Source organism: Oncorhynchus kisutch, linkage group LG2 (assembly GCF_002021735.2).
Source record: "Oncorhynchus kisutch isolate 150728-3 linkage group LG2, Okis_V2, whole genome shotgun sequence".
Lineage (NCBI taxonomy): Eukaryota > Metazoa > Chordata > Actinopteri > Salmoniformes > Salmonidae > Oncorhynchus > Oncorhynchus kisutch.
In genome coordinates, this window is record NC_034175.2 from 6,708,775 (window position 1) to 6,734,225 (window position 25,451).

The following is a 25,451-nucleotide window of genomic DNA, read 5'->3' on the forward strand; positions in this document are numbered from 1 at the left end:
GAGACAAGGAGCATTATGTAGAAACATGGAGAGGAGGAGACAAGGAGCATTATGTAGAAACATGGAGAGGAGGAGGAGGCAAGGAACATTATGTAGAAACATGGAGAGGAGGAGACAAGGAGCATTATGTAGAAACATGGAGAGGAGGGAGACAAGGAGCATTATGTAGAAACATGGACAGGAGGAGACAAGGAGCATTATATAGAAACATGGAGAGGAGGAGGCAATGAGCATTATGTAGAAACATGGAGAGGAGGAGGCAAGGAGCATTATATAGAACATGGAGAGGAGGAGGCAAGGAGCATTATATAGAAACATGGAGAGGAGGAGGCAAGGAGTATTATGTAGAAACATGGAGAGGAGGAGGAGGCAAGGAGCATTATGTAGAAACATGGAGAGGAGGAGGAGGCAAGGAGCATTATATAGAAACATGGAGGAGAGGAGGAGGCAAGGAGCATTATATAGAAACATGGAGGAGAGGAGGAGGCAAGGAGCATTATGTAGAAACATGGAGAGGAGGAGGCAAGGAGCATTATGTAGAAACATGGAGAGGAGGAGACAAGGAGCATTATGTAGAAACATGGAGAGGAGGAGGAGGCAAGGAGCATTATATAGAAACATGGAGGAGAGGAGGAGGCAAGGAGCATTATGTAGAAACATGGAGAGGAGGAGGAGGCAAGGAGCATTGTATAGAAACATGGAGAGGAGGAGGCAAGGAGCATTATATAGAAACATGGAGAGGAGGAGGCAAGGAGCATTATATAGAAACATGGAGAGGAGGAGGCAAGGAGCATTATATAGAAACATGGAGAGGAGGAGGCAAGGAGCATTATATAGAAACATGGAGAGGAGGAGGCAAGGAGCATTATGTAGAAACATGGAGAGGAGGAGACAAGGAGCATTATGTAGAAACATGGAGAGGAGGAGGCAAGGAACATTATATAGAAACATGGAGAGGAGGAGGCAAGGAGCATTATGTAGAAACATGGAGAGGAGGAGGCAAGGAGCATTATATAGAAACATGGAGAGGAGGAGGCAAGGAGCATTATATAGAAACATGGAGAGGAGGAGGAGACAAGGAGCATTATGTAGAAACATGGAGAGGAGGAGACAAGGAGCATTATGTAGAAACATGGAGAGGAGGAGGAGGCAAGGAGCATTATGTAGAAACATGGAGAGGAGGAGACAAGGAGCATTATTTAGAAACATGGAGAGGAGGAGACAAGGAGCATTATGTAGAAACATGGACAGGAGGAGACAAGGAGCATTATATAGAAACATGGAGAGGAGGAGGCAAGGAGCATTATTTAGAAACATGGAGAGGAGGAGGAGGCAAGGAGCATTATGTAGAAACATGGAGAGGAGGAGACAAGGAGCATTATGTAGAAACATGGAGAGGAGGATGAGGCAAGTAGCATTATATAGAAACATGGAGGAGAGGAGGAGGCAAGGAGCATTATGTAGAAACATGGAGAGGAGGAGGCAAGGAGCATTATGTAGAAACATGGAGAGGAGGAGACAAGGAGCATTATGTAGAAACATGGAGAGGAGGAGGAGGCAAGGAGCATTATATAGAAACATGGAGGAGAGGAGGAGGCACGGAGCATTATGTAGAAACATGGAGAGGAGGAGGCAAGGAGCATTATGTAGAAACATGGAGAGGAGGAGGCAAGGAGCATTATATAGAAACATGGAGAGGAGGAGGAGGCAAGGAGCATTATATAGAAACATGGAGAGGAGGAGGCAAGGAGCATTATATAGAAACATGGAGAGGAGGAGGCAAGGAGCATTATATAGAAACATGGAGAGGAGGAGGCAAGGAGCATTATATAGAAACATGGAGAGGAGGAGGCAAGGAGCATTGTATAGAAACATGGAGAGGAGGAGGCAAGGAGCATTATATAGAAACATGGAGAGGAGGAGGCAAGGAGCATTATATAGAAACATGGAGAGAAGGAGGCAAGGAGCATTATATAGAAACATGGAGAGGAGGAGGCAAGGAGCATTATATAGAAACATGGAGAGGAGGAGGCAAGGAGCATTATGTAGAAACATGGAGAGGAGGAGGCAAGGAGCATTATATAGAAACATGGAGAGGAGGAGGCGAGGAGCATTATATAGAAACATGGAGAGGAGGAGGCAAGGAGCATTATGTAGAAACATGGAGAGGAGGAGGAGGCAAGGAGCATTATATAGAAACATGGAGGAGAGGAGGAGGCAAGGAGCATTATGTAGAAACATGGAGAGGAGAAGGCAAGGAGCATTATGTAGAAACATGGAGAGGAGGAGGCAAGGAGCATTATATAGAAACATGGAGAGGAGGAGGAGGCAAGGAGCATTATATAGAAACATGGAGAGGAGGAGGCAAGGAGCATTATATAGAAACATGGAGAGGAGGAGGCAAGGAGCATTATGTAGAAACATGGAGAGGAGGAGGCAAGGAGCATTATGTAGAAACATGGAGAGGAGGAGGCAAGGAGCATTATATAGAAACATGGAGAGGAGGAGGAGGCAAGGAGCATTATATAGAAACATGGAGAGGAGGAGGCAAGGAGCATTATATAGAAACATGGAGAGGAGGAGGCAAGGAGCATTATATAGAAACATGGAGAGGAGGAGGCAAGGAGCATTATATAGAAACATGGAGAGGAGGAGGCAAGGAGCATTATATAGAACCATGGAGAGGAGGAGGCAAGGAGCATTATATAGAAACATGGAGAGAAGGAGGCAAGGAGCATTATATAGAAACATGGAGAGGAGGAGGCAAGGAGCATTATATAGAAACATGGAGAGGAGGAGGCAAGGAGCATTATGTAGAAACATGGAGAGGAGGAGGCAAGGAGCATTATATAGAAACATGGAGAGGATGAGGCAAGGAGCATTATGTAGAAACATGGAGAGGAGGAGACAAGGAGCATTATATAGAAACATGGAGAGGAGGAGGCAAGGAGCATTATTTAGAAACATGGAGAGGAGGAGGAGGCAAGGAGCATTATGTAGAAACATGGAGAGGAGGAGACAAGGAGCATTATGTAGAAACATGGAGAGGAGGATGAGGCAAGTAGCATTATATAGAAACATGGAGGAGAGGAGGAGGCAAGGAGCATTATGTAGAAACATGGAGAGGAGGAGGCAAGGAGCATTATGTAGAAACATGGAGAGGAGGAGACAAGGAGCATTATGTAGAAACATGGAGAGGAGGAGGAGGCAAGGAGCATTATATAGAAACATGGAGGAGAGGAGGAGGCACGGAGCATTATGTAGAAACATGGAGAGGAGGAGGCAAGGAGCATTATGTAGAAACATGGAGAGGAGGAGGCAAGGAGCATTATATAGAAACATGGAGAGGAGGAGGAGGCAAGGAGCATTATATAGAAACATGGAGAGGAGGAGGCAAGGAGCATTATATAGAAACATGGAGAGGAGGAGGCAAGGAGCATTATATAGAAACATGGAGAGGAGGAGGCAAGGAGCATTATATAGAAACATGGAGAGGAGGAGGCAAGGAGCATTGTATAGAAACATGGAGAGGAGGAGGCAAGGAGCATATATAGAAACATGGAGAGGAGGAGGCAAGGAGCATTATATAGAAACATGGAGAGAAGGAGGCAAGGAGCATTATATAGAAACATGGAGAGGAGGAGGCAAGGAGCATTATATAGAAACATGGAGAGGAGGAGGCAAGGAGCATTATGTAGAAACATGGAGAGGAGGAGGCAAGGAGCATTATATAGAAACATGGAGAGGAGGAGGCAAGGAGCATTATATAGAAACATGGAGAGGAGGAGGCAAGGAGCATTATGTAGAAACATGGAGAGGAGGAGGAGGCAAGGAGCATTATATAGAAACATGGAGGACAGGAGGAGGCAAGGAGCATTATGTAGAAACATGGAGAGGAGAAGGCAAGGAGCATTATGTAGAAACATGGAGAGGAGGAGGCAAGGAGCATTATATAGAAACATGGAGAGGAGGAGGAGGCAAGGAGCATTATATAGAAACATGGAGAGGAGGAGGCAAGGAGCATTATATAGAAACATGGAGAGGAGGAGGCAAGGAGCATTATGTAGAAACATGGAGAGGAGGAGGCAAGGAGCATTATGTAGAAACATGGAGAGGAGGAGGCAAGGAGCATTATATAGAAACATGGAGAGGAGGAGGAGGCAAGGAGCATTATATAGAAACATGGAGAGGAGGAGGCAAGGAGCATTATATAGAAACATGGAGAGGAGGAGGCAAGGAGCATTATATAGAAACATGGAGAGGAGGAGGCAAGGAGCATTATATAGAAACATGGAGAGGAGGAGGCAAGGAGCATTATATAGAAACATGGAGATGAGGAGGCAAGGAGCATTATATAGAAACATGGAGAGAAGGAGGCAAGGAGCATTATATAGAAACATGGAGAGGAGGAGGCAAGGAGCATTATATAGAAACATGGAGAGGAGGAGGCAAGGAGCATTATGTAGAAACATGGAGAGGAGGAGGCAAGGAGCATTATATAGAAACATGGAGAGGATGAGGCAAGGAGCATTATGTAGAAACATGGAGAGGAGGAGGAGGCAAGGAGCATTATATAGAAACATGGAGGAGAGGAGGAGGCAAGGAGCATTATGTAGAAACATGGAGCGGAGAAGGCAAGGAGCATTATGTAGAAACATGGAGAGGAGGAGGCAAGGAGCATTATATAGAAACATGGAGAGGAGGAGGAGGCAAGGAGCATTATATAGAAACATGGAGAGGAGGAGGCAAGGAGCATTATATAGAAACATGGAGAGGAGGAGGCAAGGAGCATTATGTAGAAACATGGAGAGGAGGAGGCAAGGAGCATTATGTAGAAACATGGAGAGGAGGAGGAGGCAAGGAGCATTATATAGAAACATGGAGGAGAGGAGGAGGCAAGGAGCATTATGTAGAAACATGGAGAGGAGGAGGCAAGGAGCATTATGTAGAAACATGGAGAGGAGGAGGAGGCAAGGAGCATTATATAGAAACATGGAGGAGAGGAGGAGGCAAGGAGCATTGTGTAGAAACATGGAGAGGAGGAGACAAGGAGCATTATGTAGAAACATGGAGAGGAGGAGGCAAGGAGCATTATATAGAAACATGGAGAGGAGGAAGCAAGGAGCATTATATAGAAACATGGAGGAGAGAAGAAAGGGTTATGGGTGGGTCATATATTCTCCTGTCTTTTAAGAAATATGTATGCATCTTTCTTCTGGTTGTTTGTGTTTGTCGAAGATGACTTATCAGATTGAAGCTCCATTCAGGACTTCGGTCAGCCAGAGGAAGCAGGCAGACACCTTTCTCTCCTACCCTTTGGAGAATAGGAGCCTTGAATTTGATTTTCAGAGTCAGGGAGCGAGAGTGAGGGAGGAGTGGGTTGAGGTGGGATTTGAAGCAGGCGTCGTTGAGAAAAGGCCGGCAGTGTGCGTCCTTCCCCTTCCCCCCTACTAGGGGCCCCGATCGATACCAACTCCAAGCAATAAAGCTTTCCCCCTGTCATCTCAGCAGAATACAAAGCAGAATAGAGAGAAAGAGAGAGAGAGAGAGAGAGAGAGAGAGGTGAAAAGCTGTTCCGCTAGCCAGACCAATTTCCTACCCCCCTCAACTCACAACCACCACTCCCCTCCTCCCTCGTTCAATCGCTCTTTCTCTCCTCTCCCAATGCACACCATGTCCCTGTGCTCTGACTGTAGAAGGCTGATGTCTCTCCATTATAAATAGAACAGAATATATAAAGAATACAATGAGACACATTATTCCTCTGATTATCACAGGGAGAGAAGGAGGGATGGAGGGAGAAAGGGAAAAGAGAGGTAAAACATCCAGAGAATTGGATGGATGAATGGTGAGCAAAGAACATGCTAGTGGTAGGATAGGATAAAGGTAGTGAGGGAAGATGGGATGGAAGGTAAAGGAACAGGGGGAACAGGGGATGTACTGATAGAGGAAGAGGGGGAAGAGGAATATTGATGAGGAAAAGCAGAACAGAGAGAGGAAGACAGAAAAGGTGAGAGAAAGAGAGAGAGCACAAAGCAGAGTGTGCTAGGCAGAGGGAGAGAGGGAGAGCACAAACAGAGTGTGCTAGGCAGAGAGAGAGGGAGATCACAAAGCAGAGTGTGCTAGGCAGAGAGAGAGGGAGAGCACAAAGCAGAGTGTGCTAGGCAGAGAGAGAGAGAGTACAAACAGAGTGTGCTAGGCAGAGAGAGAGAGCACAAAGCAGAGTGTGCTAGGCAGAGAGAGAGAGAGAGGGAGAGCACAAAGCAGAGTGTGCTAGGCAGAGAGAGAGAGAGCACAAAGCAGAGTGTGCTAGGCAGAGAGAGAGAGGGAGAGCACAAACAGTGTGCTAGGCAGAGAGAGAGAGCACAAAGCAGAGTGTGCTAGGCAGAGAGAGAGGGAGAGCACAAACAGAGTGTGCTAGGCAAAGAGAGAGGGAGAGCACAAAGCAGAGTGTGCTAGGCAGAGAGAGAGGGAGAGCACAAAGCAGAGTGTGCTAGGCAGCGAGAGAGGGAGAGTACAAAACAGAGTGTGCTAGGCAGAGAGAGAGGGAGACTACAAAGCAGAGTGTGCTAGGCAGAGAGAGTAGGGAGAGTACAAAGCAGAGTGTGCTAGGCAGAGAGAGAGGGAGAGCACAAAGCAGAGTGTGCTAGGCAGAGAGAGAGGGAGACTACAAAGCAGAGTGTGCTAGGCAGAGAGAGAGGGAGAGTACAAAGCAGAGTGTGCTAGGCAGAGAGAGAGGGAGAGCACAAAGCAGAGTGTGCTAGGCAGATAGAGAGGGAGAGCACAAACCAGAGTGTGCTAGGCAGAGAGAGGGGGAGAGCACAAAGCAGAGTGTGCTAGGCAGAGAGAGAGGGAGAGTACAAAGCAGAGTGTGTTAGGCAGAGAGAGAGTGAGACTACAAAGCAGAGTGTGCTAGGCAGAGAGAGAGGGAGAGCACAAAGCAGAGTGTGCTAGGCAGAGAGAGAGGGAGAGTACAAAGCAGAGTGTGCTAGGCAGAGAAAGAGGGAGACTACAAAGCAGAGTGTGCTAGGCAGAGAGAGAGGGAGAGTACAAAGCAGAGTGTGCTACGCAGAGAGAGAGGGAGAGAGAGAGAGGGAGAGCACAAAGCAGAGTGTGCTAGGCAGAGAGAGAGGGAGAGTACAAAGCAGAGTGTGCTAGGCAGAGAAAGAGAGAGAGCACAAAGCAGAGTGTGCTAGGCAGAGAGAGGGAGAGCACAAAGCAGAGTGTGCTAGGCAGAGAGAGAGGGAGAGAGAGCACAAAGCAGAGTGTGCTAGGCAGAGAAAGAGAGAGAGAGTACAAAGCAGAGTGTGCTACGCAGAGAGAGAGGGAGAGAGAGAGAGGGAGAGCACAAAGCAGAGTGTGCTAGGCAGAGAGAGAGGGAGAGTACAAAGCAGAGTGTGCTAGGCAGAGAGAGAGGGAGAGCACAAAGCAGAGTGTGCTAGGCAGAGAGAGAGGGAGAGCACAAAGCAGAGTGTGCTAGGCAGAGAGAGAGGGAGAGTACAAAGCAGAGTGTGCTAGGCAGAGAGAGAGGGAGAGCACAAAGCAGAGTGTGCTAGGCAGAGAGAGAGGGAGAGTACAAAGCAGAGTGTGCTAGGCAGAGAGAGAGGGAGAGCACAAAGCAGAGTGTGCTAGGCAGAGAAAGAGAGAGAGCACAAAGCAGAGTGTGCTAGGCCGAGAGAGAGGGAGAGAGAGAGAGAGAGGGAGAGCACAAAGCAGAGTGTGCTAGGCAGAGAAAGAGGGAGAGCACAAAGCAGAGTGTGCTAGGCAGAGAAAGAGGGAGAGTACAAAGCAGAGTGTGCTAGGCAGACAGAGAGGGAGACTACAAAGCAGAGTGTGCTAGGCAGAGAGAGAGGGAGAGCACAAAGCAGAGTGTGTTAGGCAGAGAGAGAGTGAGACTACAAAGCAGAGTGTGCTAGGCAGAGAGAGAGGGAGAGTACAAAGCAGAGTGTGCTAGGCAGAGAGAGAGGGAGAGTACAAAGCAGAGTGTGCTAGGCAGAGAGAGAGGGAGACTACAAAGCAGAGTGTGCTAGGCAGAGAGAGAGGGAGAGTACAAAGCAGAGTGTGCTAGGCAGAGAGAGAGGGAGAGCACAAAGCAGAGTGTGCTAGGCAGATAGAGAGGGAGAGCACAAAGCAGAGTGTGCTAGGCAGAGAGAGGGGGAGAGCACAAAGCAGAGTGTGCTAGGCAGAGAGAGAGGGAGAGTACAAAGCAGAGTGTGTTAGGCAGAGAGAGAGTGAGACTACAAAGCAGAGTGTGCTAGGCAGAGAGAGAGGGAGAGTACAAAGCAGAGTGTGCTAGGCAGAGAGAGAGGGAGAGTACAAAGCAGAGTGTGCTAGGCAGAGAGAGAGGGAGAGCACAAAGCAGAGTGTGCTAGGCAGAGAGAGAGGGAGAGTACAAAGCAGAGTGTGCTAGGCAGAGAAAGAGGGAGACTACAAAGCAGAGTGTGCTAGGCAGAGAGAGAGGGAGAGTACAAAGCAGAGTGTGCTACGCAGAGAGAGAGGGAGAGAGAGAGAGGGAGAGCACAAAGCAGAGTGTGCTAGGCAGAGAGAGAGGGAGAGTACAAAGCAGAGTGTGCTAGGCAGAGAAAGAGAGAGAGCACAAAGCAGAGTGTGCTAGGCAGAGAGAGGGAGAGCACAAAGCAGAGTGTGCTAGGCAGAGAGAGAGGGAGAGAGAGCACAAAGCAGAGTGTGCTAGGCAGAGAAAGAGAGAGAGAGTACAAAGCAGAGTGTGCTACGCAGAGAGAGAGGGAGAGAGAGAGGGAGAGCACAAAGCAGAGTGTGCTAGGCAGAGAGAGAGGGAGAGTACAAAGCAGAGTGTGCTAGGCAGAGAGAGAGGGAGAGCACAAAGCAGAGTGTGCTAGGCAGAGAAAGAGAGAGAGCACAAAGCAGAGTGTGCTAGGCAGAGGGAGAGAGAGAGAGAGAGAGGGAGAGCACAAAGCAGAGTGTGCTAGGCAGAGAAAGAGGCAGAGCACAAAGCAGAGTGTGCTAGGCAGAGAGAGAGGGAGAGTACAAAGCAGAGTGTGCTAGGCAGAGAGAGAGAGGGAGAGTACAAAGAGAGTGTGCTAGGCAGAGAGAGAGGGAGAGAGAGAGAGAGGGAGAGCACAAAGCAGAGTGTGCTAGGCAGAGAGAGAGGGAGAGCACAAACAGAGTGTGCTAGTCAGAGAGAGAGGGAGAGAGAGAGAGGGGAGGTTAGAGGGTCAAACAGCAATCCATTGAATTGAGAGCCAATTGCAGTAATTGTAATCTAGATTCAAAGCAGACAGCTACAGTTGTGACACACACACACATACACACACACACACACACACACACACACACACACTACACACCATGTGTAGACAGAGAGGAGCACTTAGGCAGACAGACAAAAGACAGGGAGAATGCATTCTGGTTCTGTAACCTCCGTTGTGTGGATGCTTGTGTGTGAGAGAGGGTCGAGGTGTAAGTGTGTGTGTGTTTGTGTGTGTGTGTGTGTTTTCAGCAGTGCACATTCTCTCTCTGTTCTTCTCCATTGAATGGCAGCACAGGAGTCAGCCGCCAATCAGACATTGTGCTGCCGCCAATTTCATAACATTTCTCTATGCTGACCCCCACAACGCTACTGTGTATATGTGTGTGTGTGTTTCACCTCAATCCGGCACCCCACGCCCCTCTCTCTCCCCCTCTCTCACCCCCTCTCTCACCCCCTCTCTCGCCCCCTCTCTCACCCCCTCTCTCACCCTCTCTCTCTCCCCCTCTCTCACCCCCTCTCTCACCCCCTCTCTCGCCCCCTCTCTCACCCCCTCTCTCTCCCCCTCCACATTTCCCTCGTTATTTCCTCCTCTGTCTCATTCTCTTATTTATTGAAAGATTCTAGTGTAAATCCTTCATCTCTCGTTTATTTCTCTACCTTCATTGTCCCCTCTCTCCATCTCCTCCTCTCTGTCTCGCTGCACTCGTTCACCGGGATACCTGCTCTCTTCCCTTCTTTCTGTTCTCTTCTCTTTCAGCCCTATTTTCTCCTAGAACTCACCACTCAATCTATATGTTGTTACATCTCTCTACCATCCTCCTTCCTTCCTTCCTCCCACCACCTTCTAAAAACAATTTTAAAAAATTACAGGAAACATTACACTCACAAAAGTTCAGATAGAAAAAATACATTTCAAATGTAGTTAGAGTACAAAAGGGAAAATAAATAAACATAAATATGGGTTGTATTTACAATGGTGTTTGTTCTTCACTGGTTGCCCTTTTCTCTCTCTCTCTCTCTCTCTCTCTCTCTCTCTCTCTCACTCTCTCTCTCTCTCTCTCTCTCTCTCTCTCGCTCTCTCTCGCTCTCTCAATCCGGTCTCCCTCCTTCCTGCATTTGTCTTTCTCTTTCTTTCTCTCCCTCATCCCTCTCTCCCTCATCCCTCTCTCCCTCCTGCGTTCCCTGGGGAGGTCAGTAATAATGGTAGTGATGGAGTGAGAGAGGGAGGTGCGATTATTGTCTTGTCGGGAGTCAGACGAATCGATCGGCCCAGAAATATGAGGCGCGAGAAAGAGCCGCTGTGTCAGATACAATAACCACCAGCTCCCAGGGGCTTAGAACAACACACACACACACATACACACACACACACACACACACACACACACACACACACACACACACACACACACACACACACACACACACACGTACACTAACCAAACACACATTTCATACACTGATGCAAACACACACATTTACTTATACAGACAAAAACACAAGCATACATACAGTATATACACACACACAACGGCATCCTCTCTCTCTTTCATTAACACAAAGATGGATATATACTTGTCTCTCTGAGAGAACCGACAGGCAGACAGAATGAGCATATGACTTGATATCAGATTTACAGTTACATTTCTTTATTCATACATTTTCCTCCACATGTAGACAAGGACATGACCATAAAATCTCTCACACACCGCTCACACACCGCTCACACACCGCTCACACACGCATGTATAAACAGAAGTAAACACACGCGCACACACACACCGAGACCTTTTGCTGCTGTTGCCTGGCAACGTGTGTCCAATCAAGGTGCAGAGCAGTGTCCAGTGATGTCAGAGCTGCTGCTGACCAGCAGAGAGAGAGGGAGAGAGAGAGGTTGTTAATGTATGTTGTGTACATGTGGATGCATATGTGTTAAATAGAAAGTTTGAATTTAGAGAGTAAAGCTGGTCGGAAAAAAAGTGTTGTGATGAGGGGACAGAGAGGAGGCGAGAGATAGAGGAGGGCCTGGTGGTGAAAGAGGAGGAGAGAGATAGAGGAGGGCCTGGTGAAGGTGAAAGAGGAGGAGAGAGATAGAGGAGGGCCTGGTGAAGGTGAAAGAGGAGGCGAGAGATAGAGGAGGGCCTGGTGAAGGTGAAAGAGGAGGAGAGAGATAGAGGAGGGCCTGGTGAAGGTGAAAGAGGAGGAGAGAGTTGGAGGAGGGCCTGGTGAAGGTGAAAGAGGAGGCGAGAGATAGAGGAGGGCCTGGTGAAGGTGAAAGAGGAGGAGAGAGATAGAGGAGGGCCTGGTGAAGGTGAAAGAGGAGGAGAGAGATAGAGGAGGGCCTGGTGAAGGTGAAAGAGGAGGCGAGAGATAGAGGAGGGCCTGGTGAAGGTGAAAGAGGAGGAGAGAGATAGAGGAGGGCCTGGTGAAGGTGAAAGAGGAGGAGAGAGATAGAGGAGGGCCTGGTGAAGGTGAAAGAGGAGGAGAGAGATAGAGGAGGGCCTGGTGAAGGTGAAAGAGGAGGAGAGAGATAGAGGAGGGCCTGGTGAAGGTGAAAGAGGAGGAGAGAGATAGAGGTGGGTCTGGTGAAGGTGAACGAGGAGGAGAGAGATAGAGGTGGGTCTGGTGAAGGTGAACGAGGAGGAGGATGGAAAGGATGACACAGAGAAAGATACTGCACCATCATTTAAATTTGTAGGTGATAAACAATACAGATGATTTACTATCCAACTGACCATGATATCTCCTCATCCTGTAGCCAAGTAATGACAACACTTTCTCTCTCAGTCTGCCCTTACAGCTCTGACAGAGTTCTGTCTGTCTCAATTAGCTGGACTGTGTGTTATTACTGGTCACATGGTAGAGACAGGTGTTATCTAGTTCTCACCCCCTGCTCGTTTCCATACACCACCTAAACCTCCCACCCTCCTACCAGTACAGTTTATAATCCTGGAGCTCCACACACACACACACACACACACGCACACACACGTACGCGCACACGCACACGCACACACACACACACAGTGGTGAGACAAACACACCTTGTTGTTCCAACACCAGTGTAAAGATGAGGATGTGTGTATCTGCTCTGGGCTCCCCTGTGGTGGCTGTACAATAGATGGGAGCTCCAGAGAGATGTCGAATGGTCCCTGTACTGACCCATTCTAGACACCTCTCCTTCCCTCTCTCGATCTCTTTACCTCTCTCCCCCTCCTTCCCTCCTTCCCTCTCTCTCTATCTCTTTACCTCTCCCCCTCCTTCCCTCTCTCTCCATCTCTTTACCTCTCTCCCCCTCCTTCCCTCCTTCCCTCTCTCTCCATCTCTTTACCTCTCTCCCCCTCCTTCCCTCCTTCCCTCTCTCTCTATCTCTTTACCTCTCCTTCCCTCCTTCCCTCTCTCTCTATCTCTTTACCTCTCTCCCCCTCCCTCCCTCCTCCACCTCACCTCCCTCTCTCTCTCAGTGACAGCAGGGTGATTGATGTTACTCAGAAGGCCCCAGCCTCCCCATCCCCCTCCCTGGGGTCCCACTATCAGATTGTGTGTGTGTGTGTGTGTGTGTGTGTGTGTGTGTGTGTGTGTGTGTGTGTGTGTGTGTGTGTGTGTGTGTGTGTGTGTGTGTGTGTGTGTGTGTGTGTGTGATTTTTTTCCCTTTTTCTGTGTATGTGTTTTTATACCGTATTAATATATATATATATATAGTGAATAACTGAGTTATTATTAATCAAGTACAGCAGTGTGTTTCTTAAATTCCATGAAACAATTTCTTTATTTGATGTTGTATGTCATTGTATTGGTTCCTAATCATTATGTAATGTCTGTGATATTATGTTGCCCAAATAAGGGCATCTTACCCCAGCACCCTCAGATTACCCAGAATGGAGTGTCGCTGGGTCTGGTTGTCATGGTAACCAAGGCTTAGACCTCCTCAAAGGCAGGAAGGACCCCCTTGTCCCTGGACATGACACACACACACACACAAACGGGAGAGGGGGGATGGTGGTAGTAGGGCCACGGCCAAATCCAGGCTGCCCAGACGACCTCTGACCCATAGACACACCCCCTCCCCACACGCAGTCTGTCACTGTCTCTGGACAACCATGACTGCTGGGGTCACCATCTTCTAACACACACACACAAACTTTAGAGCTCTCCTTCGATAGTTTTTGAATTGAGAGAGAGAGAGAGAGAGAGAGAGAGAGAGAGAGAGAGAGAGAGAGAGAGAGAGAGAGAGAGAGAGAGACAGAGAGAGAGACAGAGAGAGAGACAGAGACAGACAGACAGACAGACAGACAGACAGACAGACAGACAGACAGACAGACAGACAGACAGACAGACAGACAGACAGACAGACAGACAGACAGACAGACAGACAGACAGAGAAATGGGGGGGGGGGCACAGTTCCCTCTCCTTGGCCTTGGATGGATGCTGTCTGCATCTGTAAGTGGAGTTGATTGCCAATACTGCCACCATGTGACTGACTTATGCTACTTCAGAGAAACCCATATTTCCACTGTGGTAGTGAAATCAAGCTGGTTGGTCAGCGATAGTGCTGCACTTACTAAATTTTCCTCCGTTGGAGGAGTGGGGGTGAGAGGGGTAGTGGTTTATGGGGATGTTGTGATGGCTCACATCTCCCGCCTCATGTGACAGTAAACACAGTCTGAGTAGGTAGTACCAACAAAAGTGCCAATATAATGAAAACTGTTGCGCATGTGGATTAAATGTTTGGTAACACTTGACTGAAAGTCGACAGCAGGTATAATGATATATCACTTGTTATAAGCATGTATGAGCCCTGTCTTATTGTATGGCATATGATGGATTAAGTCTCTACCTGGCCTGGTAGTTTGTTCTCCCGAGTGGCGCAGCGGTCTAAGGTTTGATTCCAGGCTGTATCACAACCGGCTGTCATTGGGAGTCCCATAGGGCGGTGCACAATTGGCATTGGCACAGCGTCGTCTGGGTTTGGCCGGAGCAGGCCGTCATTGTAAATAAGAACTTGTTCCTAACTGACTGGTTAAATAAAGGTTAATACAAGTAGTGTGCTGGAAAACATTTTCATCTCAGCTAGATATCTCATACAGTGTGTTGACTAGGGGTAAACAGGCAGATCATTTAGCTGATTTGAACCTAAAAAGGCTTGATACAAGTGGGGTAAGATACATCATCTTTTTTCAAGATATTTGATCTTAATAAGACATCTTACCAAGGTAAATGATCTTAGTGTGGCAGACCATTTCTCCTTCTTTAACCTACAAAAAGGCTTGAAACAAAAAAGACATTTCCTGGGTAAGCAAAATCAGCTTGAAACAAGTAAATGCATTTTCTGGGTGAGCGATATCAACTCAAAACATTTTCACTTAATTATCTCAATACAATGCTAAAGAATCTAGGTAGAATATCATTTATCTGCAGCGTGACTGCAGTAGTGTCAGCCAAAGGGTTGTTTTCTCTGAGCTGTGAGTGACAGTTTCCAGACACCCTGTCACTTTCCACTGATAGTCTTCCCCCTCTTCTTTCTCCTCCTCTATTTCTTAGATCTCACCCTCTCCCACTCTTTAACCTCGCGTGTCCCCCTTTCTCTTTCTGACCCCACTTCCTACTCTTCTTTTGTTTACTTCCTCTTCTCTTTCTCTTTCTCTCTCTCTCTCTCTGTAAGGATGTGGGGAGGGGTGGGGCATGTGTGGGGGCGTGGGCAACAAGAGGGAGAATGATTTTTATCACTCCTCCATTGGGTGAGAGAGAGAGAGAGACAGAGACAGAGAGAGAGAGACAGAGACAGTTAGAGAAAGAAGGGGACTCAGACACTCAGACAGATGTGACCAAGACAGCAGCTCTAGCAACCATGGACTTCTGCAATATGTGGGTAGAAGGTGAGTGTCTGTGCCTCTCCCTGCCTTCATTAGCACGGCCCAATTAAGCTTGCCGTGTGTGTGTTTGTGTGTGTGTGTGTGTGTGTGTGTATCTGGGCTGAACCAATTGATTAGCACCACTGCGAGCATGGCTAATTAGAGCACATCAAAGAGAGGGAGATGGATAGAGGGAGGAGAGGAGAGGAGAGGGGAGGAGAGGATGGAGGTGTGGATGTCTGTCGCAGGCAGAGAGAAAGGTCAGACGCGTCTCTCCAGGGTGGACAGGGATGCAGTGTGTGGGTGTGTGGGTGTGTGTGTGTGTTTTCTGTACAAGTATTTGCTATCTGTTTAAACAGAGAACCTAAAGATACACTTTATTTATGTGTCCTACATAACAGCATTAGAAGTGGTCTTTAGCCTACATATAGATTGTCACGTTTTAATGTCAAATTAAGAGATGATAGAGAAATTGTTTCTCAAAAATACATTCACAGGAAATGATTAATCAATAACAGAAAAACCTATCAACAAACGTCAATAGTATTACTGCATGTCATGAATAATCAGGTATAGATAACATCACAGAGAACCATTTACGGTATGTGCGTGCGTATCCATTTGATGGGAATGATTCATGCGATGAAGCACCTTGTCACTTCTCACATCGACGTGGACAGTGATGAATAGGGCTTTTTAAAATCAACCCCCCTGCACATTCCTGTGACTAGACCACGGTGACGGGATGACACATCATATTATGGTGTCCGTGTAGTACAGTATCACCGCTGGATAGAGAATGAGGTTACTCAGGTGAATAGTTGACTTGAGGGGTGAACTACAGTGTCTCATCTATGCCTTGAATTGCACACAGACAACACAGTTGATTGTCAATATTCATTGTGAATACACCAGTCATAATGTTAGGGTTTCAGTGTGCCGTTTGTTAACTGACAGGATTATCACACAGCACTACTGACCTGCCACAGATTTACAGACAGTTGTAGTCCAATGACTCTACAGTTTTTTTTTCATTGAATGATTTCATAGCAGTAGTAAAATATGAATGGACAGTGTAAAAGTTTCATCAGTAGACTTCATTTCCCAGACCCCTCCTTGGCACCACAGTGATCTCCTTCAGCAGGAAGTGAAGGTTCAGTTGAGGTCAGTTTCACCCAAAATACCCCTGGGAGAACACACCATAGAAACAGAATGCATAGAACATGTAATGGCAAGGCATATCATGCTGTGCACTATGCAACCGTATACAGCAGTATACAGTACAGTTTGTGAGACTGGGCGGCAGGTAGCCAAGTGGTTAGAGCATTGGGCCAGTAACCGAAAGGTAGCTAGATTGAATCCCTGAGCTGACAAGGTAAAAATATGTCGTTCTGAACAAGGCAGTTAACCCACTGTTCCCTGGTAAGCTGTCATTGTAAATAAGAATGTGTTTTTAACTGATTTGCCTAGTTAAATAAAGGTTAAATAGACATCCATTTCTATGGTACATACATACACCTATTCATTAGGTAGTGGTAAAGCTTCCGAGAATAGCTTGTCTTGTTCCCACGGCAGCGAGAGGAGAGACTAGAAAGGCTGACACGTATCAGTAGTTATGTGTCTTACAGTGGGGCAGTTAAAATGGCAGTTTGATGTAATCGCAGACATTTTTTGCCAGTGCTGCGATAGTACTATATTATGGGCCTACTGAGCCATTCCTTATGTATCAGAGTAAAGATGTATCTAAACCACCACCAGAACACTTCAGATACTGCAGTTTTGTCACTGTCACGTGATAGTATTATTATGTTAGTAGTATTACAGCACCTATAGATAGATTGACTGTGTGTGCGTGTGTGTGTGTGTGTGTGTGTGTGTGTGTGTGTGTGTGTGTGTGTGTGTGTGTGCGTGTGTGTGTGTGTGTGTGTGCGTGCGTGCGTGCATGAAAGTAGGGTGGCAGGTAGCCTAGCAGTTAAGTGCGTTGGGTCAGTAACCCAAAGGTCGCTGGTTCAAATCTGCAAGCACTTAACTCAAATTTCTGTTATAAGGTGCTCTGGATAAGAGGGTCTGCTAAATTACTAAAATGTCAGTCTGTGTTTTGTGTGACAGTGTAACATTGAGTGAGAAAGCATTAGAGTAATATTAATAGTCTCATTGACAGTAAGTGTTGGGTTTAGCACTCTGTGTTCAAGATGGTGTGAGCTAGGGGAAGTAGAGGGGGGAAGTGAGAGAGACATACAACACACCATGATACACTAGCATTACCCCAGCCTACTGTATATTAACTACTACCCTCACGACATACCACTAACACTGTATATACACTACTACCCTCACGACATACCACTAACACTGTATATACACTACTACCCTCACTTACATACCACTAACACTGTATATACACTACTACCCTGACGACATACCACTACCACTGTATATACACTACTACCCTCACGACATACCACTAACACTGTATATACACTATTACCCTCACTACATACCACTAACACTGTATATACACTACTACCCTCACGACATACCACTAACACTGTATATACACTACTACCCTCACTACATACCACTAACACTGTATATACACTACTACCTTCACTACATACCACTAACACTGTATATACACTACTACCCTCACGACATACCACTAACACTGTATATACACTACTACCCTCACTACATACCACTAACACTGTATATACACTACTACCCTCACTACATACCACTAACACTGTATATACACTACTACCCTCACTACATACCACTAACACTGTCTTCCCACACGTCATACCACTAACACTGTGTTCCCACACTACACTACATATCACTAACACTGTCTTCCCACACTACACTGCATATCACTAACACTGTCTTCCCACACTACACTACATATCACTAACACTGTCTTCCCACACTACATATCACTAACACTATCTTCCCACACTACACTTCATACCACTAACACTGTCTTCCCACACTACACTACATATCACTAACATTGTCTTCCCACACCACACTACATATCACTAACACTGTCTTCCCACACTACATATCACTAACACTGTCTTCCCACACTACACTGCATATCACTAACACTGTCTTCCCACACTACACTTCATATCACTAACACTGTCTTCCCACATCACACGACATATCACTAACACTATCTTCCCACAATACACTACATATCACTAACACTGTCTTCCCACACTACACTACATATCACTAACCCTGTCTTCCCACACTACATATCACTAACATTGTCTTCCCACACCACACTACATATCACTAACACTGTCTTCCCACACTACATATCACTAACATTGTCTTTCCACACCACACTACATATCACTAACACTATCTTCCCACACTACATATCACTAACACTGTCTTCCCACACTACACTGCATATCACTAACACTGTCTTCCCACACTACACTTCATATCACTAACACTGTCTTCCCACATCACACTACATAGCACTAACACTATCTTCCCACAATACACTACATATCACTAACACTGTCTTCTCACACTGCATATCACTAACACTGTCTTCTCACACTGCATATCACTAACACTATCTTCCCACACTACACTACATATCACTAACACTGTCTTCCCACATCACACTACATATAACTAACACTGTCTTCTCACACTGCATATCACTAACACTGTCTTCCCACACTACACTACATACCACTAACACTGTCTTCCCTCATCACACTACATATCCCTAACACTATCTTCCCACACTACACTACATATCACTAACACTGTCTTCCCACACTACACTACATATCACTAACCCTGTCTTCCTACACTACATATCACTAACACTGTCTTCCCACATCACACTACATACCACTAACACTGTCTTCCCTCATCACACTACATATCACTAACACTATCTTCCCACACTACACTACATATCACTAACACTGTCTTCCCACACTACACTACATATCACTAACCCTGTCTTCCTACACTACATATCACTAACACTGTCTTCCCACATCACACTACATACCACTAACACTGTCTTCCCACACAACACTACATATCACGAACACTATCTTCCCACATGACACTTCATATCACTAGCACTGTCTTCCCACATTACACTTCATACCACTAACAATGTCTTCCCACATTACACTACATATCACTAACACTGTCTTCCCACATTACACTACATATCCCTTACACTGTCTTCCCACATTACACTACATATCCCTTACACTGTCTTCCCACATTACACTACATATCACTAACACTGTCTTCCCACATTACACTACATTTCACTAACACTGTCTTCCCACACTACATACCACTAACACTATCTTCCCCACACTACACTACATATCACTAACACTGTCTTCCCACATCACACTACATACCACTAACACTGTCTTCCCACACAACACTACATATCACGAACACTATCTTCCCACATGACACTTCATATCACTAGCACTGTCTTCCCACATTACACTTCATACCACTAACAATGTCTTCCCACATTACACTACATATCACTAACACTGTCTTCCCACATTACACTACATATCCCTTACACTGTCTTCCCACATTACACTACATATCCCTTACACTGTCTTCCCACATTACACATATCATTAACACTGTCTTCCCACATTACACTACATTTCACTAACACTGTCTTCCCACACTACATACCACTAACACTATCTTCCCCACACTACACTACATATCCCTAACACTGTCTTCTCTCACTACACTACATATCACTAACACTGTCTTCCCACATTACACTACATTTCACTAACAATGTCTTCCCACACCACATACCACTAACACTATCTTCCCCACACTACACTACATATCCCTAACACTGTCTTCTCTCACTACACTACATATCACTAACACTGTCTTCCCACATTACACTACATTTCACTAACAATGTCTTCCCACACGACATACCACTAACACTATCTTCCCACAATACACTACATATCCCTAACACTGTCTTCTCACACTACACTACATATACCTAACACTGTCTTCCCACACTACATATCACTAACCCTGTCTTCCCACATTACATATCACTAACCCTGTCTTCCCACACCACATACCACTAACACTATCTTCTCACACAACACTACATATCCCTAACACTGTCTTCCCACATTACACGTCTTATCACTAACACTGTCTTCCCACACTACACTACATATCACTAACACTGTCTTCCCACATTACACTTCTTATCACTAACACTGTCTTCCCACACTACACTACATATCACTAACACTGTCTTCCCACACTACACTACATATCACTAACCCTGTCGTCCTACACTACATATCACTAACACTGTCTTCCCACATCACACTACATATAACTAACACTGTCTTCTCACACTGCATATCACTAACACTGACTTCCCACACTACACTACATACCACTAACACTGTCTTCCCTCATCACACTACATATCACTAACACTATCTTCCCACACTACACTACATATCACTAACACTGTCTTCCCACACTACACTACATATCACTAACCCTGTCTTCCTACACTACATATCACTAACACTGTCTTCCCACATCACACTACATACCACTAACACTGTCTTCCCACACAACACTACATATCACGAACACTATCTTCCCACATGACACTTCATATCACTAGCACTGTCTTCCCACATTACACTTCATACCACTAACAATGTCTTCCCACACTACATATCACTAAAACTATCTTCCCACACTACACTTCATACCACTAACACTGTCTTCCCACACTACACTACATATCACCAACACTGTCTTCCCACACTACACTTCATACCACTAACACTGTCTTCCCACACTACACTACATATCACTAACACTGTCTTCCCACACTACATACCACTAACACTGTATATACACTACTACCCTCACTACATACCACTAACACAGTATATAGACTACTACCCTCACGACATACCACTAACACTGTATATATACTACTACCCTCACTACATACCACTAACACAATATATACACTACTACCCTCACGACATACCACTAACACTGTATATACACTACTACCCTCACGACATACCACCAACACTGTTTATACACTACTACCCTCACGACATACCACCAACACTGTATATACACCACTACCCTCACTACATACCACTAACACTGTATATACACTATTACCCTCACTACATACCACTAACACTGTATATACACTACTACCCTCACGATATACCACTAACACTGTATATACACTACTACCCTCACTACATACCACTACCACTGTATATACACTACTACCCTCACGACATACCACTAACACTGTATATACACTACTGCCCTCACTTACATACCACTAACACTGTATATACACTACTACCCTCACTACATACCACTAACACAGTATATACACTGCTACCCTCACTACATACCAATAACACTGTATATACACTACTACCCTCACGACATACCACTAACACTGTATATACACTACTGCCCTCACTTACATACCACTAACACTGTATATACACTACTGCCCTCACTTACATACCACTAACACTGTAAATACACTACTACCCTCACTACATGCCACTAACACTGTATATACACTACTACCCTCACTACATACCACCAACACTGTATATACACTACTACCCTCACGACATACCACTAACACTGTACATACACTACTACCCTCACTACATACCACTAACACTGTATATACACTACTACCTTCACTACATACCACTAACACTGTATATACACTACTACCCTCACGACATACCACTAACACTGTATATACACTACTACCCTCACTACATACCACTAACACTGTATATACACTACTACCCTCACTACATACCACTAACACTGTATATACACTACTACCCTCACTACATACCACTAACACTGTATATACACTACTACCCTCACAACATACCAATAACACTGTACATACACTACTACCCTCACTACATACCACTAACACTGTATTTACACTACTACCCTCACTACATACCACTAACACTGTCTTCCCACACGTCATACCACTAACACTGTGTTCCCACACTACACTACATATCACTAACACTGTCTTCCCACACTACACCATATATCACTAACACTGTCTTCCCACACTACACTACATATCACTAACACTGTCTTCCCACACTACATATCACTAACACTATCTTCCCACACTACACTACATATCACTAACATTGTCTTCCCACACCACACTACATATCACTAACACTGTCTTCCCACACTACATATCACTAACACTTACTTCCCACACTACACTGCATATCACTAACACTGTCTTCCCACACTACACTTCATATCACTAACACTGTCTTCCCACATCACACTACATATCACTAACACTATCTTCCCACAATACACTACATATCACTAAGACTGTCTTCCCACACTACACTACATATCACTAACACTGTCTTCACACACTACACTACATATCACTAACCCTGTCTTCCCACACTACATATCACTAACATTGTCTTCCCACACCACACTACATATCACTAACACTGTCTTCCCACACTACATATCACTAACACTGTCTTCCCACGCTACACTGCATATCACTAACACTGTCTTCCCACACTACACTGCATAACACTAACACTGTCTTCCCACACTACACTGCATATCACTAACACTGTCTTCCCACACTACACTTCATATCACTAACACTGTCTTCCCACATCACACTACATATCACTAACACTATCTTCCCACAATACACTACATATCACTAAGACTCTTCCCACACTACACTACATATCACTAACACTGTCTTCCCACACTACATACCACTGACACTGTATATACACTACTACCCTCACTACATACCACTAACACAGTATATACACTCCTACCCTCACTACATACCACTAACACTGTATATACACTACTACCCTCACTACATACCACTAACACTGTATATACACTCCTACCCTCACTACATACCACTAACACAGTATATACACTCCTACCCTCACTACATACCACTAACACAGTATATACACTCCTACCCTCACTACATACCACTAACACAGTATATACACTCCTACCCTCACTACATACCACTAACACTGTATATACACTACTACCCTCACTACATACCACTAACACTGTATATACACTATTACCCTCACTACATACCACTAACACTGTCTTCCCACACTACATACCACTAACACTGTATATACACTACTACCCTCACTACATACAACTAACACAGTATATACACTTCTACCCTCACGACATACTACCAACACTGTATATACACCACTACCCTCACTACATACCACTAACACTGTATATACACTACTACCCTCACTACATACCACTAACACTGTATATACACTACTACATACCACTAACACTGTATATACACTACTACCCTCACTACATACCACTAACACTGTATATACACTATTACCCTCACTACATACCACTAACACTGTATATACACTACTACCCTCACGACATACCACTAACACTGTATATACACTACCACCCTCACTACATACCACTACCACTGTATATACACTACTACCCTCACTACATACCACTAACACTGTATATACACTACTACCCTCACTACATACCACTAACACTGTATATACACTACTACCCTCACGACATACCACTAACACTGTATATACACTACTACCCTCACTACATACCACTAACACAGTATATACACTACTACCTCACGACATACCACTAACACTGTATATTAACTACTACCCTCACTACATACCACCAACACTGTATATACACTACTACCCTCACGACATACCACTAACACTGTATATACACTACTACCCTCACTACATACCACTAACACTGTATATACACTACTACCCTCACTACATACCACTAACACTGTATATACACTACTACCCTCACTACATACCACTAACACTGTATATACACTACTACCCTCACGACATACCAATAACACTGTACATACACTACTACCCTCACTACATACCACTAACACTGTATTTACACTACTACCCTCACTACATACCACTAACACTGTCTTCCCACACTACATATCACTAACATTGTCTTCCCACACTACACTACATATCACTAACACTGTCTTCCCACACTACATATCACTAACACTGTCTTCCCACACTACACTTCATATCACTAACACTGTCTTCCCACATCACACTACATATCACTAACACTGTCTTCCCACAATACACTACATATCACTAAGACTGTCTTCCCACACTACACTTCATATCACTAACACTGTCTTCCCACATCACACTACATATCACTAACACTATCTTCCCACAATACACTACATATCACTAAGACTGTCTTCCCACACTACACTACATATCACTAACATTGTCTTCCCACACCACACTACATATCACTAACACTGTCTTCCCACACTACATATCACTAACATTGTCTTCCCACACCACACTACATATCACTAACACTGTCTTCCCACACTACACTGCATATCACTAACACTGTCTTCCCACACTACACTTCATATCACTAACACTGTCTTCCCACATCACACTACATATCACTAACACTATCTTCCCACAATACACTACATATCACTAAGACTGTCTTCCCACACTACACTACATATCACTAACACTGTCTTCCCACATCACACTACATATAACTAACACTGTCTTCTCACACTGCATATCACTAACACTGTCTTCCCACACTACACTACATACCACTAACACTGTCTTCCCTCATCACACTACATATCACTAACACTATCTTCCCACACTACACTACACATCACTAACACTGTCTTCCCACACTACACTACATATCACTAACCCTGTCTTCCTACACTACATATCACTAACACTGTCTTCCCACATCACACTACATACCACTAACACTGTCTTCCCACACAACACTACATATCACGAACACTATCTTCCCACATGACACTTCATATCACTAGCACTGTCTTCCCACATTACACTTCATACCACTAACAATGTCTTCCCACATTACACTACATATCACTAACACTGTCTTCCCACATTACACTACATATCCCTTACACTGTCTTCCCACATTACACTACATATCCCTTACACTGTCTTCCCACATTACACTACATATCACTAACACTGTCGTCCCACATTACACTACATTTCACTAACACTGTCTTCCCACACTACATACCCCTAACACTATCTTCCCCACACTACACTACATATCACTAACACTGTCTTCCCACATCACACTACATATCACTAACACTATCTTCCCACAATACACTACATATCAC

The 25,451-nt window shown here is 45.2% G+C and overlaps 1 protein-coding gene across 11 annotated transcripts in view; it reads left to right on the top strand.

Moving 5' to 3' along the window:
* The window catches only part of LOC109883386 (POU domain, class 2, transcription factor 2), an 87,550-nt gene that overhangs the window by 35,115 nt on the left and 26,984 nt on the right, over positions 1-25,451 (top strand). For 4 of the 11 annotated variants that reach the window (XM_031786317.1, XM_031786337.1, XM_031786343.1 and 1 more), the window contains exon 1: positions 14,964-15,106. The exons of the other annotated variants lie outside the window; for them this stretch is intronic. In XM_031786317.1, the coding sequence (XP_031642177.1) occupies positions 15,079-15,106 (28 nt within the window). In that variant the 5' untranslated portion in view covers positions 14,964-15,078. Of the gene's footprint in view, positions 1-14,963; positions 15,107-25,451 lie in introns of those variants that run through there. 11 annotated transcript variants of the gene reach the window in all.